This window comes from Vulpes vulpes, chromosome 4, assembly GCF_048418805.1.
Source record: "Vulpes vulpes isolate BD-2025 chromosome 4, VulVul3, whole genome shotgun sequence".
Classification (NCBI taxonomy): Eukaryota; Metazoa; Chordata; class Mammalia; order Carnivora; family Canidae; genus Vulpes; species Vulpes vulpes.
Genome location: NC_132783.1, coordinates 83,665,682 through 83,679,766, shown reverse-complemented (window position 1 = coordinate 83,679,766; position 14,085 = coordinate 83,665,682). Strand labels below are relative to the sequence as shown.

General features: G+C 40.4%; 1 protein-coding gene across 7 annotated transcripts in view; it reads left to right on the top strand.

Moving 5' to 3' along the window:
- The first annotated feature begins 1,323 nt into the window (after positions 1-1,323).
- Positions 1,324-14,085, top strand: part of PPP3CB (protein phosphatase 3 catalytic subunit beta) — a 52,441-nt gene continuing 39,679 nt past the window's right edge. For 4 of the 7 annotated variants that reach the window (XM_072755098.1, XM_072755097.1, XM_072755096.1 and 1 more), the window contains exon 1: positions 1,382-1,554. In XM_072755098.1, coding sequence (XP_072611199.1) covers positions 1,470-1,554 — 85 coding nt within the window. In that variant the 5' untranslated portion in view covers positions 1,382-1,469. Of the gene's footprint in view, positions 1,555-14,085 lie in introns of all 7 variants that reach the window. The other 3 variants (XM_026004571.2, XM_072755095.1, XM_026004562.2) reach the window with 3 other exon arrangements.

Genomic DNA, 14,085 nt, shown 5'->3' with positions numbered 1-14,085 from the left:
CTTAGAAAGCCCTCTCACTCCCAATCTATGTACTCTTGGTGCCCTCCTTTTACAAGTTTGTAATATGCCTCCTGTCCCTTCCTTGCTCTCTTCCCACGGCCTCCCCTTCCCTTGCCTTCCTTGTTCAACTTCTGCACTTCCTCTGGTGGTCCTCAAGTCTTTAAAGCAGGTGGCTGTGGATGGTGAAGAGGAACAATTATTGCCCAGAGGAACAATTATTGCCCAGAATGATCCATTTTCACCTCTGTTTCACTCCCAAATTCTCCTTCTAAAAGATATGTTGTGGGCTCCCTTTGCCAAGAATACCCTTCAGACACTTTCCCCCTCTTTTATCCCAGGTCTCAAGATCATTGGAGATTGACAGAAGTAGAAAAGTGTTGAGACCTTTGGACCACTGCTTACCTAATTAACATCGTCCATTGTGAACAGATTCTGAACACACTAAGTATACAGCAGGAAGATGGGCAGGAATTTCTCACCCCACTTGGATACTATGCCATCAAGACATATAGATCTTAGTGGACACACTGGTCTCTGCCCATGATTCGGTACACCTCTTACTGTCATACACCCACCTTCTAATAATTATTGATTGAACAGTCAGTTCTTGTCCCACTATCCCCTTTCTCATGAAGGTCCACCCCTATAAAGTTTCCAATAAGTTGCCTGGGCTCAGATTCTGTATGTGCACAGAAGTACCCTATGAGGTATTTCTTATGAGAAGTTAATTTCCAATTTCCAATTCTCTATATACTCCTTTGCCTTACAAATCTCTGTTTTCTGAATGGATTGAGAAGGAGACTGTCCTTTTCAGGTGAATTCTGTAGACTTTGAACATCTCTTGGTGTCATCCCTTCCTTTCCACTTACCCTTTTGATTCTTTACCTTTGGACCTATTCTGTTCTAACTTTATTCTAACCCTATACCTTCAGACTCCTGACAGTTCTAGGCTCTAAACGTAAGGGCCAGCTTCTCAAACTCCATTTTGAACAGTCACTTCTCGCTAGAACGTACAATGCCTCGTCTATTTTCCTATCCGTTTAACAACCAAAGTACCCAGATTTAGTAGCCAAATTGTGATATATTTTTTTCTCTATTAGATTCTGAGGTTTAATTCTCCCCATCTTTGGAGCTCCATGAGAACCAATGTCCTGTTTCCTAGCACTCATTCACGGCAGCTTCTAGTAATAGCCTTCCTTCTTCATTCTCTGTTGTTTCTGTCTGCCTAGAATTTTAACCTGATCCCTTGGCCTCGTCCTGTTTCTCTCCCAGCCTCAGTAATTTTGCCCAGGTCCCTAGAGTCTGCCCCGCCCCCGCCCCCGCAAGCGCGGTGCATGCCGGTCTTAGCCCCTCTGTAGGGAAAGAGGGTCCGCCATGTTCCCCGGCGGCGCCGCCGCTTGGCTCTGGTAGCCGCCGCCCCCGCCCCCAACCCCGCCCGGCCCAGCGCCTAGCCGAGCCCCGGGCCCAGCATGGCCGCCCCGGAGCCGGCCCGGGCTGCACCGCCCCCACCCCCGCCCCCGCCGCCCCCTCCCGGGGCTGACCGCGTCGTCAAAGGTGAGAGGTGGACGAAGCCCTGGGGGCCTGGCCTGAGGAGCTGTGTGTGAGGGCGGGCGGGAGACCGTCCCCTCCGGAGCGGGCCCGGAAGGGCGGGCGAGTAACTGGCTGCCTCCCTTGGGGAGTGGCCCCTGGGCGGGCCCCTGCTGGGCTGGGCTGAGTCGGTAGCGACGGCTCCGCGGGCTCTGGCTTGCCTTCAGGCCCGAGGCGGGGGTTTCGCTCCTGAGGTCTCCTAGACGTAGGGGTGTCTCCTAGCCGCAGTGAGCCCCTTTCTTTTTCTCCTGGGCCTGTCAAAGCGGCCCAGAGGCCGCGATTCGCTTCCTGCCCCGCGACAGCTGCACGCCTGGCTTCCCTGGGCAGACCGAGGGGCTTGGAGACCTTCAGCCACGCGGAGCCGGGCGATGAGCCGTCAGAATTCACCTCGGCTTTGGCCCACGCCTGCTCCCCAGTGACAGCCGTCAGCCCGGTTCGCGCCTAGTTAGCGCCAGCCGCAGGGGTTCACGCTTGGCCCTCAGGTGTCACTCCACGCGGCAACTGGGGGAACCATGTGGGATTGGACTGAGGGTGAAGAGACGAGGCAGGATTTGGGGGCCCCAGCGTTAAGTGCAGAATAGATGGAGAACAAGGCAGCATCAAAGGAAAAACGCCTCGTGGATAGGAAAAACCATTTACTTAGAAAACCGTCAGCACCGTTTGGTCAAAGGCCAACCCTTCACCTTGCGAGCACACACCCATAGCAGAAAAAATTAAATACTTCTCAGCTGGGGCAGAATTTGTGTGTGTTTACTGACAACAGGTCAGCAGATTAATTTAGAATAGAGAAATTGAGGGCAAATTTACTGTTGCCTAAGATTTCCATGCTCTCTGGGAGAGTCTTATCAACTTCAAACACCGCTGTGGAGATGAAAAACAATCAAATGTAGCCATGTAGCTTATACCATGTAGCTTGGTCAATAAATTGACATCGTTTTAGAATAAAGTTTTATTGTATTATACTTATTTTGGAAGACTAGATAATTTTCATTCAGCTTCTCAAATATACTGGCACAATGTTTAAACACTGTTAGTACAGTTTTTGAAATTTGACCAGATACGTTTCCATTAAAAGATTTAAAAACAAGAAAACCTTTTTCCTTTGTGGTTTTTTTTTTTTTATTTTAATTTTTCAATTTGAGCCTCAATAATAACACTGATTTCTATCCAGGCTTATGTAGATAATTTTTAAAAGTTAGTAGTATATCCAGTTGGGCCAGGCGAATGAACTGAATAAAGAGATTATGGAGATTATGGAATCCTTGTCCTGAGAAAGCTTTATAAAAAGGGGGAAAAAAGATTGGTAGTTAAGATTAGTAATTTCAGTGAAATTATTAATGGTGATTCTATATTGCTGATCATTAACATTAAATCCTGGAGTTTTGTGGGGATTGGGAACAGAAACATGGGCTGCCTCTTCATTTTCTGACTATATATCTGTGTTGTATATTCATTTCCATAGGCACTTTTCACCCTACTATTGGGACAGCGAGTCCTATTCCCTAACAATTAGTTTGTGCTAACCTTATGCTTGTGAATCTTCTGTTTTTTTTGTCATATATATGATAATGTTTTCCTGTACTGCTTTAATGTAGTAAAAATAAGATTCCTGGGGGATCCCTGGGTGGCTCAGTGGTTTAGCTCCTGCCTTTAGCCAGGACATGATCCTGGAGTCCCGGGATCGAGTCCCACCTCAGGCTCCCTGCATGGAGCCTGCTTCTCCCTCTGCCTGTGTCTCTGCCTTTCTCTCTCTCTCTCTCTCTCTCTCTCTCTCTGTCTCTCTGTCTCTCATGAATAAATAAAGTCTTTAAAAAAAATAAGATTCCAAACATAAGGCATATTCTTTAGGGGTGATCACCACATTTGCACGTGTTTGGTATGGAATAAAAGTCATTTGATTTAGGTAAATAGGAAAGGAGCTTTTTGGTGTAGAAAATTACAGTTAAATAGAGCTCGTGGGTATAAGATCTCATGTGTTTAGTAGCATATTCTTCACCAAGACAACTTTCATTTCTTTATGGAATTTGTTAGCAGCTGGAATGCCCCATATGGATCACATGTTTAGAGATGGTGGCAACAGACTGGTTTGCACTGCTCATGGAGTCTCTGCTGTGGCTTCCTCAGAAATTACAGGGAAATTCACCGTTCATACAGAAATCCACTTTTGGATTTCTTTCCTTTTTTTAAGATTCATTTATTTGAGAGAGAGAGATCACAGAGAGCGAGGGAGAAGCGGACTTGATGCTGAACAGAGTCCAATCCGGGGCCTGATCCCAGGACCTTGACATCATGACTCCTTTGAATTTCATCTTGAGGCTTCTTGCCTGCCTTCTTTTGATAATTGTACAATAATGTTATATTTAATGATAGAGAACGCCCTTGTCAGAACATATATGACTACAATGCTAGTCCAGCTTGTTAAAATCCAGGTTTCTTATAAGCTTAAGTATGTGCTAGTTTTGCATAGTAGTAATATGTAGATCATCGTTGGCACTGAATACAGGTAGTCTTTTACTCCCTGAAACTTCCTTTTTGTTTCTAAATTTCACACTCTTAAACTTCTAATCAGGAGGCCTATATATTATGGTCATGATGGTTTCAAAGGGGCTGTAGATCTTTCTGTGTTTAATATGTGCCTAAAGTTAATTTCATATGAAATTTGAGATCTTGGAATACCGTAGGGGATTCATGTATTAATTTGATTAACTTTTCACTGAAATAATAATTTTTTTTTTAAAAGATTTTATTTATTTATTCATGAGAGACCCAGAGAGAGAGAGAGGCAGAGACAAAAGCAGGCTCCATACAGGGAGCCTGACGTGGGAGTTGATCCCCATCTCCAGGATCACACCCTGGGCTGCAGGCGGCGCCAAACCGCTGCACCACCAGGGTTGCCCTCACTGAAATAATTAATGGTGATTCTATATTGCTGATCATGGGCGATCAGGTTTTTCTGGCTAGTTAAAGCAAGTTTCAATTCTTTTTTTTTTTTTTAATATTTTATTTATTTATTAGCAATAGAGCATGGAGTGGGGAAGGGGCAGAAAGCGAGGGATAAGCAGACTCCCTGCTAAGCGGGGACCCCAATGCTGGACTTAATCTCAAGACTCCAGGATCATGACCTGAGCTGAAGGCAGATGCTTAACTGACTGAGCCTCCTGGGCACCCCAGCAATTTCTTTTCTGAGCCTACTCCAGCTGCTGCTGGCTCAGGTCAAATTCTTCTGTTTGAGAGTTGCTATAGCCCAGTGGTTTAGGTGAGATAGTATGTCCTCTTAACTATTTTCTCTTAAGCATTTTTTCTATTCAGCTAAAATAAGCTGGAAATAAGAAAATGGAAACAAATTAGGAAAAATGGCTAATTGTATCTGCATGAATGCCTTACTGCTACATGAGCAAAATTGATATGGGTAATTAAAGCAAAAAACCCTGAATTTATGTACTTTGCTCTCCTCCCCCTTCCCAAATTTCCTGATCTGAATTATCCAGATACTACCTTTTATTTCCAGATGTTTTAAAAATTTACTTTTTGCTGTATAGATGAGGTCATGGATTTCTTAAATTCAATTGTCTCTTGAGATTATTCAATCTGTTAGTCTTGATATAAGAATTCACCTTTATCACTGAGAAAGCATTGTCTGTATTGTGTTAATGTTAATTTTAGTATGCACAATGTGACTTTCTTTTGCATTTAATATATTCTCTTTATTTCCTAGGTTTTATTAAGCTTATCTCTTAAATTATCAGACTTTCAGAGTGAACCAAAATGCTGAAGTGTGTGTTAAGTTTTTTAAACTGATGTATTTCTGATGGGCAGCCTTGCGATTCATTTCAGTTCTGTTGCCAGCTGCCCTGCTTATAAGTCTGAGGTCATTTGGCTCAAGTGTTTTCCAGTACCTAGCTTTATTAGGATTGCTTATTTTCATTACAGATTGTTAGATGACCCACATAGGTCTTTGGGTCACATGGCTACCAGTGTTTCTTGCTAGTCTATTTCATCATATTTTAAAGCAACTTGAATTTTAAATTTTGTTAACAAAATGTATTTTGTGGACTTACCTATCTAAAAAGATAACTCTTGAACATGATTTTTTTTTTTTAAAGATTTTATTTATTTAATCATGAGAGAGAGAGAGAGGCAGGCAGAGACACAGGCAGAGGGAGAAGCCGGCTTTATGCAGGGAGCCCCACATAGCACTCAATTCGGGATCTCCAGGACCACGCCCCGGGCTGAAGGTGGCGCTAAACCACTGAGCCACCTGGGCTGCCCATTGAATTATTTTTCTTTTTCCTTCCACTCCCATTAAACTGTTAAGCATTCTAAAATAAATCTTCAGTACCATGTGTCCCAGGGAAAGCAAAGAAACAGAGAAAATAGGGTCTGAGAGTGTGTATATAAGAGAGACAGAGACAGAAAAAGATGGAAGGAGGAGCGGAGGAAGGGAAGGAAAGAGAATACTGTGGTAACAAGTCATCTTAAAGGGAAAATGCCAAGGAGGAAATATAGCTGGTCAGTAAGAAGTAAGGCAAAACTTCAGGTTCAAGTAGGAAATGAATTAGCAAGAGTTGTAAGGAAAAGATTGGTGAAAAGAATCTTGATTTATTAAATGAGGTGTATTTTCATACCAATCAAATGACTTCATTTTATCATAAAAATGTTTATTTACACACATAAAATTAGCTGAATATAATTGGGCATCCTTTTATGTTATAGAAAATTTATTTTAGAGCATTAATCAAATAGCAAATATTTATTAAATGCCTGCTGTATGCTAAAAACTGTAGGGAAACAACAGAAGTATTAAAAAAAAGAACAGTCTTGGTCCTTGGAGAAATAAGTACTCATGAAAAGTTATTTATATATGTCATAAGGTTGGATGTCATTAATAATTGCTAGATAAGTGACAGAGCCAGTGACTTGTTTGAGTTCAAAGGAGGTAGTGATGACTCTGGATTGGGATGGTCTAATAGGGATTTATACAAGGAAAAAGGAGGCCTTGAAGGAAGGGTAGGATTTAAAAAGGCAGAGGATTGGTACAACATTTATTGAGATCCTGCTTTGTACCAAAGCATAATAGGCCTGGAAGATAAAGAATTGGATTCAATATAATTAATTAATTAGCTATAATTAAGTAAGATTATCTCGGAGTGCTGGCAGTCTAGTGGGGGAGACATTATTGGAAGTAAATAGAAAAAGTATGTACAGAGGCTATTGGAACTGTAAAGAAGGAGTTGACTCCCTTATTTGGATAAAAAGCAACAATGAGAGGATTTATGTTTTGAGGTGTGCCTTGAAGGATGAGTAGAATTTTTCCAGATAGAGGGTAGGACTAGAGTAGAGAAAACAGCAGAAAGGCATGGAGTTTTGAAAAAAAAAAAAAAAAAAAGCTTGAAAATGTGTGACAGTAGTGTGTAAAGTGCTTGGCGACAAGTGGCAGAAGATGAAGTTGGAAACAGTCTTTTGTACACTAAGTTGAGGAGCTGACACTTAAGCTAATAAGCAGTGTAGCTTCTGGATGATTAAGAGGCTTTGGAATTGGCCTGGGTTTGACTCCTAACTTTATCTTGATAACCTTTTCACTGTGTGGACAAGATACTTAATATCACCAAGCTTCAATGTTCTCATCTGTAAAATAGAGTTAATAAAGTATTATTAATGGGGTTCTTGAAGGATTAATGGAGATAGACCATGTGAAGTATGTACCTCAGTGCATGGCCTGGCACATGATGAATACTTAACCAGTGGTAGACATCATCATTATTATTGAAGGTTTTAAAATAGAAGAATGATCCAGTATCTTGGTTTTTGAAAGGTAACATGGTATTGTGTAGAACAAAATATTAGGAAGGGAGAGGCTTAAATCAAGGTGTCAGAAGATTATAACATTTTAGAGTATTCTGAGTGTTGTAGAGTGGGCAAAATGAAAAAATTGTAGTAATTCTAGGGGGGAAGAGTCCTTATTCAACATCTGAGGACCAAGTGCAGAATGACAAGGCATGAATTAAGGGAAAGAGAGAAACCAGATATGCAAATTCTGAATATTGGAAGCAGATATATTGGATCAATGATTGGTTGTGGGAACAGGTAGAAGAATACAACTTTTGAAGGAAACAAACTAATTTTGCTTTAAGGATTGATTAAATTGAACAATTGTAGTTGGAGGCAAAGATTGGAATGATATGTAAAAGACTGGGAATGGTCAAATGAAGGACCTTAGAAATAAGTTTGAGACTTCCTCCCTTTTATTCTTTAGTTCTTAAGAGACTACCCCAAATTTTTGAGTAGGTTAATCTAGCAGTGTTTTATACAGTCAACAGGGAGGGAAAGTAGAGCTGAGTTAGATTTTTTTTAGTACACAAAGTGATAAGACTTGACTAGCATCGCAGCAATGGGGGTGTGTGTAAATGAAAAGAATTTGAAGAATCAGTAGGACTTGGGAGTCCTGAGAGAGAACAATGACACTAAAATTTTAAGTTCCAGTGACAGAATGGTGATAACCATGTCAAAAATAAGACAGGAAGGGGGAACCAGTTTTGAGGGAAGGTGCTACATTCAAACAACTACCACAGATTTCAAAGGAATCCAAGGGGTACCTTGAAAGTTTGAAGACTGTGCTGTAGGATTTATTGAATCTTTTCTTAGAGCATGTGGCCAATGCATGCTTCTACTCCTGGCACTGAGAGTGGGTTATACCTATTTTCATGATGAGAAAACTTTTGATGACTCAGAAGAGTGTTGCCATTTTGTTGGTATAAAGCAGATTGTATTGGAGTAACATTCTGAAGACCTCAATTTCTTTCTTTCTTTCTTTTTTTTTTTTTAAAAGATTTTATTTATTTATTCATGAGAGACAGAGAGAGAGAAAGGGAGAGAGAGAGAAAGGCAGAGACACAGGCAGAGGGAGAAGCAGGCTCCATGCCGGGAGCCCGACGTGGGACTCAATACTGGGTCTCCAGGATCATGCCCTGGGCTGAAGGCGGCACTAAACCGCTGAACCACCTGGGCTGCCCTGAAGACCTCAATTTCAACCATGGTTCTACCTCTTACCCCTTGAGAAATCCATTTAACGTCTCTGAACCTCTTATCCCATTTCTGAAGTGGTGACAAAATCTGCCCTACCAAACTCCAAGGATGCCTCTGAGAATATCGGTTTATGTATGTAAAAGTACATATTTTATAAACTGTAAATAAAGCAGTATAAATTTATTGTCATTACTATATAAATTAGTGTCAAGATATGTTTTAGAAACTATATCATTAATCCAGTAAACATTCATTAGTAACAATGTTCCAATCACCAGGTATGTAGTGATGAAAGACAGTGCTCTTCAGAGAAGATCCAGGGTAGAAACAGGGATGAGGAGTAAGGGAAAATTTCTTGTTTGGATTTTTAAGACCTTAAAGACATGTAAGTATGTTTATATGCTCAAAGGAAAGAGAGCCAGAGGCAGACAAAACAGTAGGACCATGGGAGAGATGAGGAGGGTGATTGAAATTAAGAGGGTGGGGGAGTGGGATGCAGTGGGATCCTTTAGTAAAGGATAGGAGGAGTACTTCTTGCCTGAGATGGGGAGAAGTTTAAAGATGCATACTGGTGTGGATGTGGATGGAGAGGAGCAAAAAAGTGAAGTTTGGTCTGAAGGCCTTGATTTTCTCTGAAATTGGACACAAATTTGATAACTAAGAGATAAAGTGAGTAAAGGGTTCAAGAAAAAGGGGGGACTATTTGAAATCTTCACTGAGGAGCATGGGAGAGAGAATGTTTAATAGGATTGCTGGGGAATGCCCATGACTCAGTTGGAGATGGTGAATTTGTAGTAGCACTGGGCCATTTTGATAACTTTATAGTAAGCACCCAAGTTTAGAACCCAACTCATCCAAGACTTGGCATTTTTCCCTTAGGTAGAAGAGGACAAAAGGGCAAAGTAATTTAAGATGTTTAAAAAGTGGGTGGATGGGGCAGCCCGGGTGGCTCAGCAGTTTAGCCCCGCCTTCAGCCCAGGGCTGGATCCTGGAGACCTGGGATCAAGTCCCACTGTCGGGCTCCCTGCATGGAGCCTGCTTCTCCCTCTCTCTGCCTCTCTCTGTCTCTGTCTCTCATGAGTAAATACATAAAAAAATTTTTTTTTTAAGATTTTATTTATTTATTCATGATAGTCACACACAGAGAGAGAGAGAGGCAGAGACACAGGCAGAGGGAGAAGCAGGCTCCATGCACCGGGAGCCCGATGTGGGATTGGATCCGGGTTTCCAGGATCGCGCCCTGGGCCAAAGGCAGGCGCCAAACCGCTGCGCCACCCAGGGATCCCATAAAAAAATTTTTTTAAAAGGCGGGTGGATGGTGGAATACCTTTAAAACTGTAAGAAACAAAGATACCCAGAAGGGAATTGATAAGGAGGGGCTGTCCAGCTTCTTTCTTTCTTTCTTTCGTTCTTTCCTTCTTCCTTCCTTTCAAGGATTTGATTGCTTTGTTTGAGAGAGAGAGTAGTGATAGGAGCAAGGGAGAGGGACAAGCAGATTGCTGAGCTCAGAGCGGGACATGGGGCTCCATCTTGGGACCCTGACTCATGATTTGAGCCGAAATCAAGAGTCAGTCGCTTAACTGACTGAGCCATCCACGTGCCCCTCCAGTTTCTTAATACAATTGAAGAACAGAGGGAGTAGTGGAGGGGGATTGGAAGGATAGGAGGTTTCAATCATGGAGTGAGAGAGAGATTGCAGTTCAGGTTTCAGAGGCAGAGAGTAACTATGGGCAAGGCTGAGGAATTGAAGTGGAATGGAGCTCAAATACTGCGGTTAAGTTTTATGTAGATCATCCCACATGGATGTCGATGATGGGATAGAGTGGAGAAGGCTTGCAAGCCAGGAACCAGAGTTGGATGTGAGAGATGACTAGAAGGTTAAGTAGATGGAAGGGACAAGGATAAACTAGCTGGAAGGCATGAACCTCAAAGGAGAAGGTATTTTTTTCTTCATTGGAGTGATGAAATTGGAAGTGGTAATATGGAGCTGCACTAAGACTGAAGCCTTATCACCAGAAGGTGATAGTAGTGGAGTGTGGAAAAATATGCAGCATCCATTTTGAAAAAAGTTTGAAAAGTGCTGTCCTTCAGTAACTAAGATTTAATTAAGCTAGAGAGATGATAGCATTATGTGAAGATCTGAAGAGGCTGTGTGTATATGTGTATGGGGAGAGAGGTGAGTTAAAAAATACATAATGGGAATTCTGGAGGCCTAAATGAAAAGGATTGAGAGGGAGAAGAACTGCCAGAGATGGCATGGTGTAAAAGAAATACAGAAAAATTCAGAATTTATTTGGATAGTGCCATTAATGTTAAAGAAGAGAGGCCTAGGCCTCTGGTACTTTATAGTAAAGCTGGTCAGTTGGCAAAGGCTGCAGGCACTCCTGTTGTTGGTGGCCTCAAGGGGCTAATAATAATTTGTAGCTTTTGCTTAGAGTTGGGGAACAGGATTAGTTGATTTCTAGGATTCCTAACCCAGTCATAGAAAAAGTAATATCTATGCCCTTTCCCCATCCCTGATCAATAAGTATCCCTGGTTTATTTTTCCAACTTCCTAAATTAAAACTTTAGACTCTTTTTTTTTTTTCAGCCACCATGCATTAAATCTGGATGAAATTAATTTGTGAATGTTATTGATTACTCTACAGATATGTGCTTCATGCCAAAATTTGGATTAAAGGAAATTTCTCAACAAAACAGTTTGGTCAAAGTAATACTACCAAATCAGGTTTTCTAGTGTTGGAAACTTTGTGATTTGAGATTATTTTGTAGCTCTTTAGCTAATTCCGGCTAATCTTCCTTTTTAGCCATTTCGGTTATTGACCATTTATGTTACATTTACATACATTTAAGCTCTGCTTTTTCCCTATCACAAATATAGAAGAGTAGGAAAAATAGTCTGAAAATAAAGAGAAAAAAATATATAGGAAGAAAATCCTAAAAAAGCAGGAATAATTGACTGAAGATGATTTCGAAATAAAAAGAAAAAATTTGAAAAGCCTGAAAATAGATGGGGATGCTTTAAAATGCCTTAGAAATTGCAAAACAGAGTAGTTGAAAGTTAATATTTGATGAAAAAAATTTCTGACTCTCTTGACCAGTAGGGTCAATAATTAATCCCCATGAGGCTAAATCCTATTTGGTTGGTTTTCTTTTGCCTGGTCAGATCACCTGCCACAGTTCCTTTCTCCTGCCTCCAAAGAGGACAAGCTTTTTCCCTCTTATACCTTTCCACATGCCTTATTTACTGACATATTAAAATGTACTCTTTTACTTCATTTTCTTTCAGTGTTGTGTTGTTAGAACCATAGTGATTTTCTGTAGTTTTCATCTACTTTCATTTATTCATTTCATTTCTTCACCCTTCCACCTGTATTCCAGCTAGCCTTGAAATGTAAAAGCATGTGTTGGGGCACCTGGGTGGCTCAGTCAGTTTAGCATCTGTCTTCTGCCTTTGGCTCAGGTCATGATCACAGGGTCCTGGGATCAAGACCTGGGGGTCCGGCTCCCTGCTCAGCCGGGAATCTGCTTCCCTCTCTCCCCCTGCCCTGTCTCATGCTCGAGTTCTCTCTGTCTCTCTCATGCTGTCTCTCTCAAATGGATAAATAAAATCCTTAAAAAAAAAAAAAAAAAGTAGGGCACCTGGGTGGCTCAGTGGTTGAGCTTCTGCCTTTGGCTTAGGTCGTGATCCCTGGGTCTTGGTATTTAGTTCCACATAGGGCTCCTGCAGGGAGCCTGCTTCTCCCTTACCTATGTCTCTGCCTCTTTCTGTGTGTCCCTCATGAATAAATAAATAATCTTTAAAAAAAAAAAAAACATGCTTGAGTTGAAAAAGAAGTGGAAAAGCATAGGTCTATGAATGACTTACCTATGAGTATGGAGGCAATGTGTGCCTTTTCTCAAGTGAATAAAGACATTTTGGCTGTTGGTAAAAGAGGGGGCAATACCTCCATGTGAATTGCAGTGGAGCATTCACAACGTGCATGAAAACATTCAGTAACACTGGTGACTGGTTGAGTTGAGGGGGTGAATGGTCTCCCATTTGGATTTTTAGGAAGTTCTTTATTTTGAATAGAATTCAGCCAGTAGTGGAATTATGTTGTCGATTATTGGAAAGTATACATAAGGGATCCCTGGGTGGCGCAGTGGTTTGGCGCCTGCCTTTGGCCCGGGGCACGATCCTGGAGACCCGGGATCGAATCCCACATCGGGCTTCCGGTGCATGGAGCCTGCTTCTCCCTCTGCCTGTGTCTCTGCCTCTCTCTCTCTCTCTCTCTCTATGTGACTATTATAAATAAATTTAAAAAAAAAATTAAAAAAAAAAAGGAAAGTATACATAATCTAGAATGCAGCATCTTAACAGTATCTGTTTTTCTGAATAGAGTGATAAAAAAATTCTCTTGTCCTGATGAGAAAAATATGATCCCATCTTGATATCAAAAATTTTTACTTAAGAGATATTTAAGCTTTTCATTTTTATAATGTCCCAAAGTAACTTGTGATTTATTTAGTAATCTGTTATTAAAATCTGTAGTTTTTAAATAATTGGTTTACTGATGGGGCAAATTTGGTTTAAATCTTCAGCTGGAGAAAAACATACTTTGACAGAGATTTTTATTTTATTAGAATCTAGACATACTGTATTTAGGGAAACAATGTATTTTAATGCTTTGTTTTAAATGTGAAAAGTAGTGGGAATTGTTCTAATGAAGAGAAAATAAGTAAGTTCAAATTTTATTTTAGTATCAAAGAAAACGAGGAATTAGTAATTTCAAAGTCTTTTAGAATTGGTTGACATCCTTCTGCCTTAGTTCTTATCTCACTTCTAAAGAATTGAGTTCTTCCTAATTTTTTTTTCCTGGTAAAATAGAACATGGTTATTAATTATTCTTTCTCAGGTCATTCATATAATTTTAACCCAGGCTCCTGATTTTAGTTTGTTTTTTAAGTTGAAATTTGAAGAAGCAATTGGTCCTATACATTTCCAGTCTTCTGTATAGTAATTGATCATTACATGATGACTGTGAAACATCAAGAAAATACTATATACTGTACGCCTGAGTATAAAGTGAGTTTTTTCTTAATTTGAGTCTATATGTAGATTCTTACTATAAATTTCTCTATGGCTTTATTTTGAAAAACAAAGTACGATTTGGCCAACAGCCCAAAACTACTTCAAACTGATATTGAATGTGTAATGAGGTTACTTGTTGGAGTCAGCAAGAAAGGAATCTAATAAATTTAACATATAGTAATTTTTCCTAGAAAAATTCCTCATAATTGTGCTAGATACTATGGAAAATAGGCCTTATAGTTTTCTATTCCATTTAACAAATATCAGTTTTAAGGAGTGCAGTTGATAATTAATAAATATGGGAACTGTGGTTTAGGATAAATTTGCAGTGATAGCATTTTATGTGTATTCAAAGAGTGCTATATCAAAAATTTAAATGGAAATGAAAATGATTGGCCTTT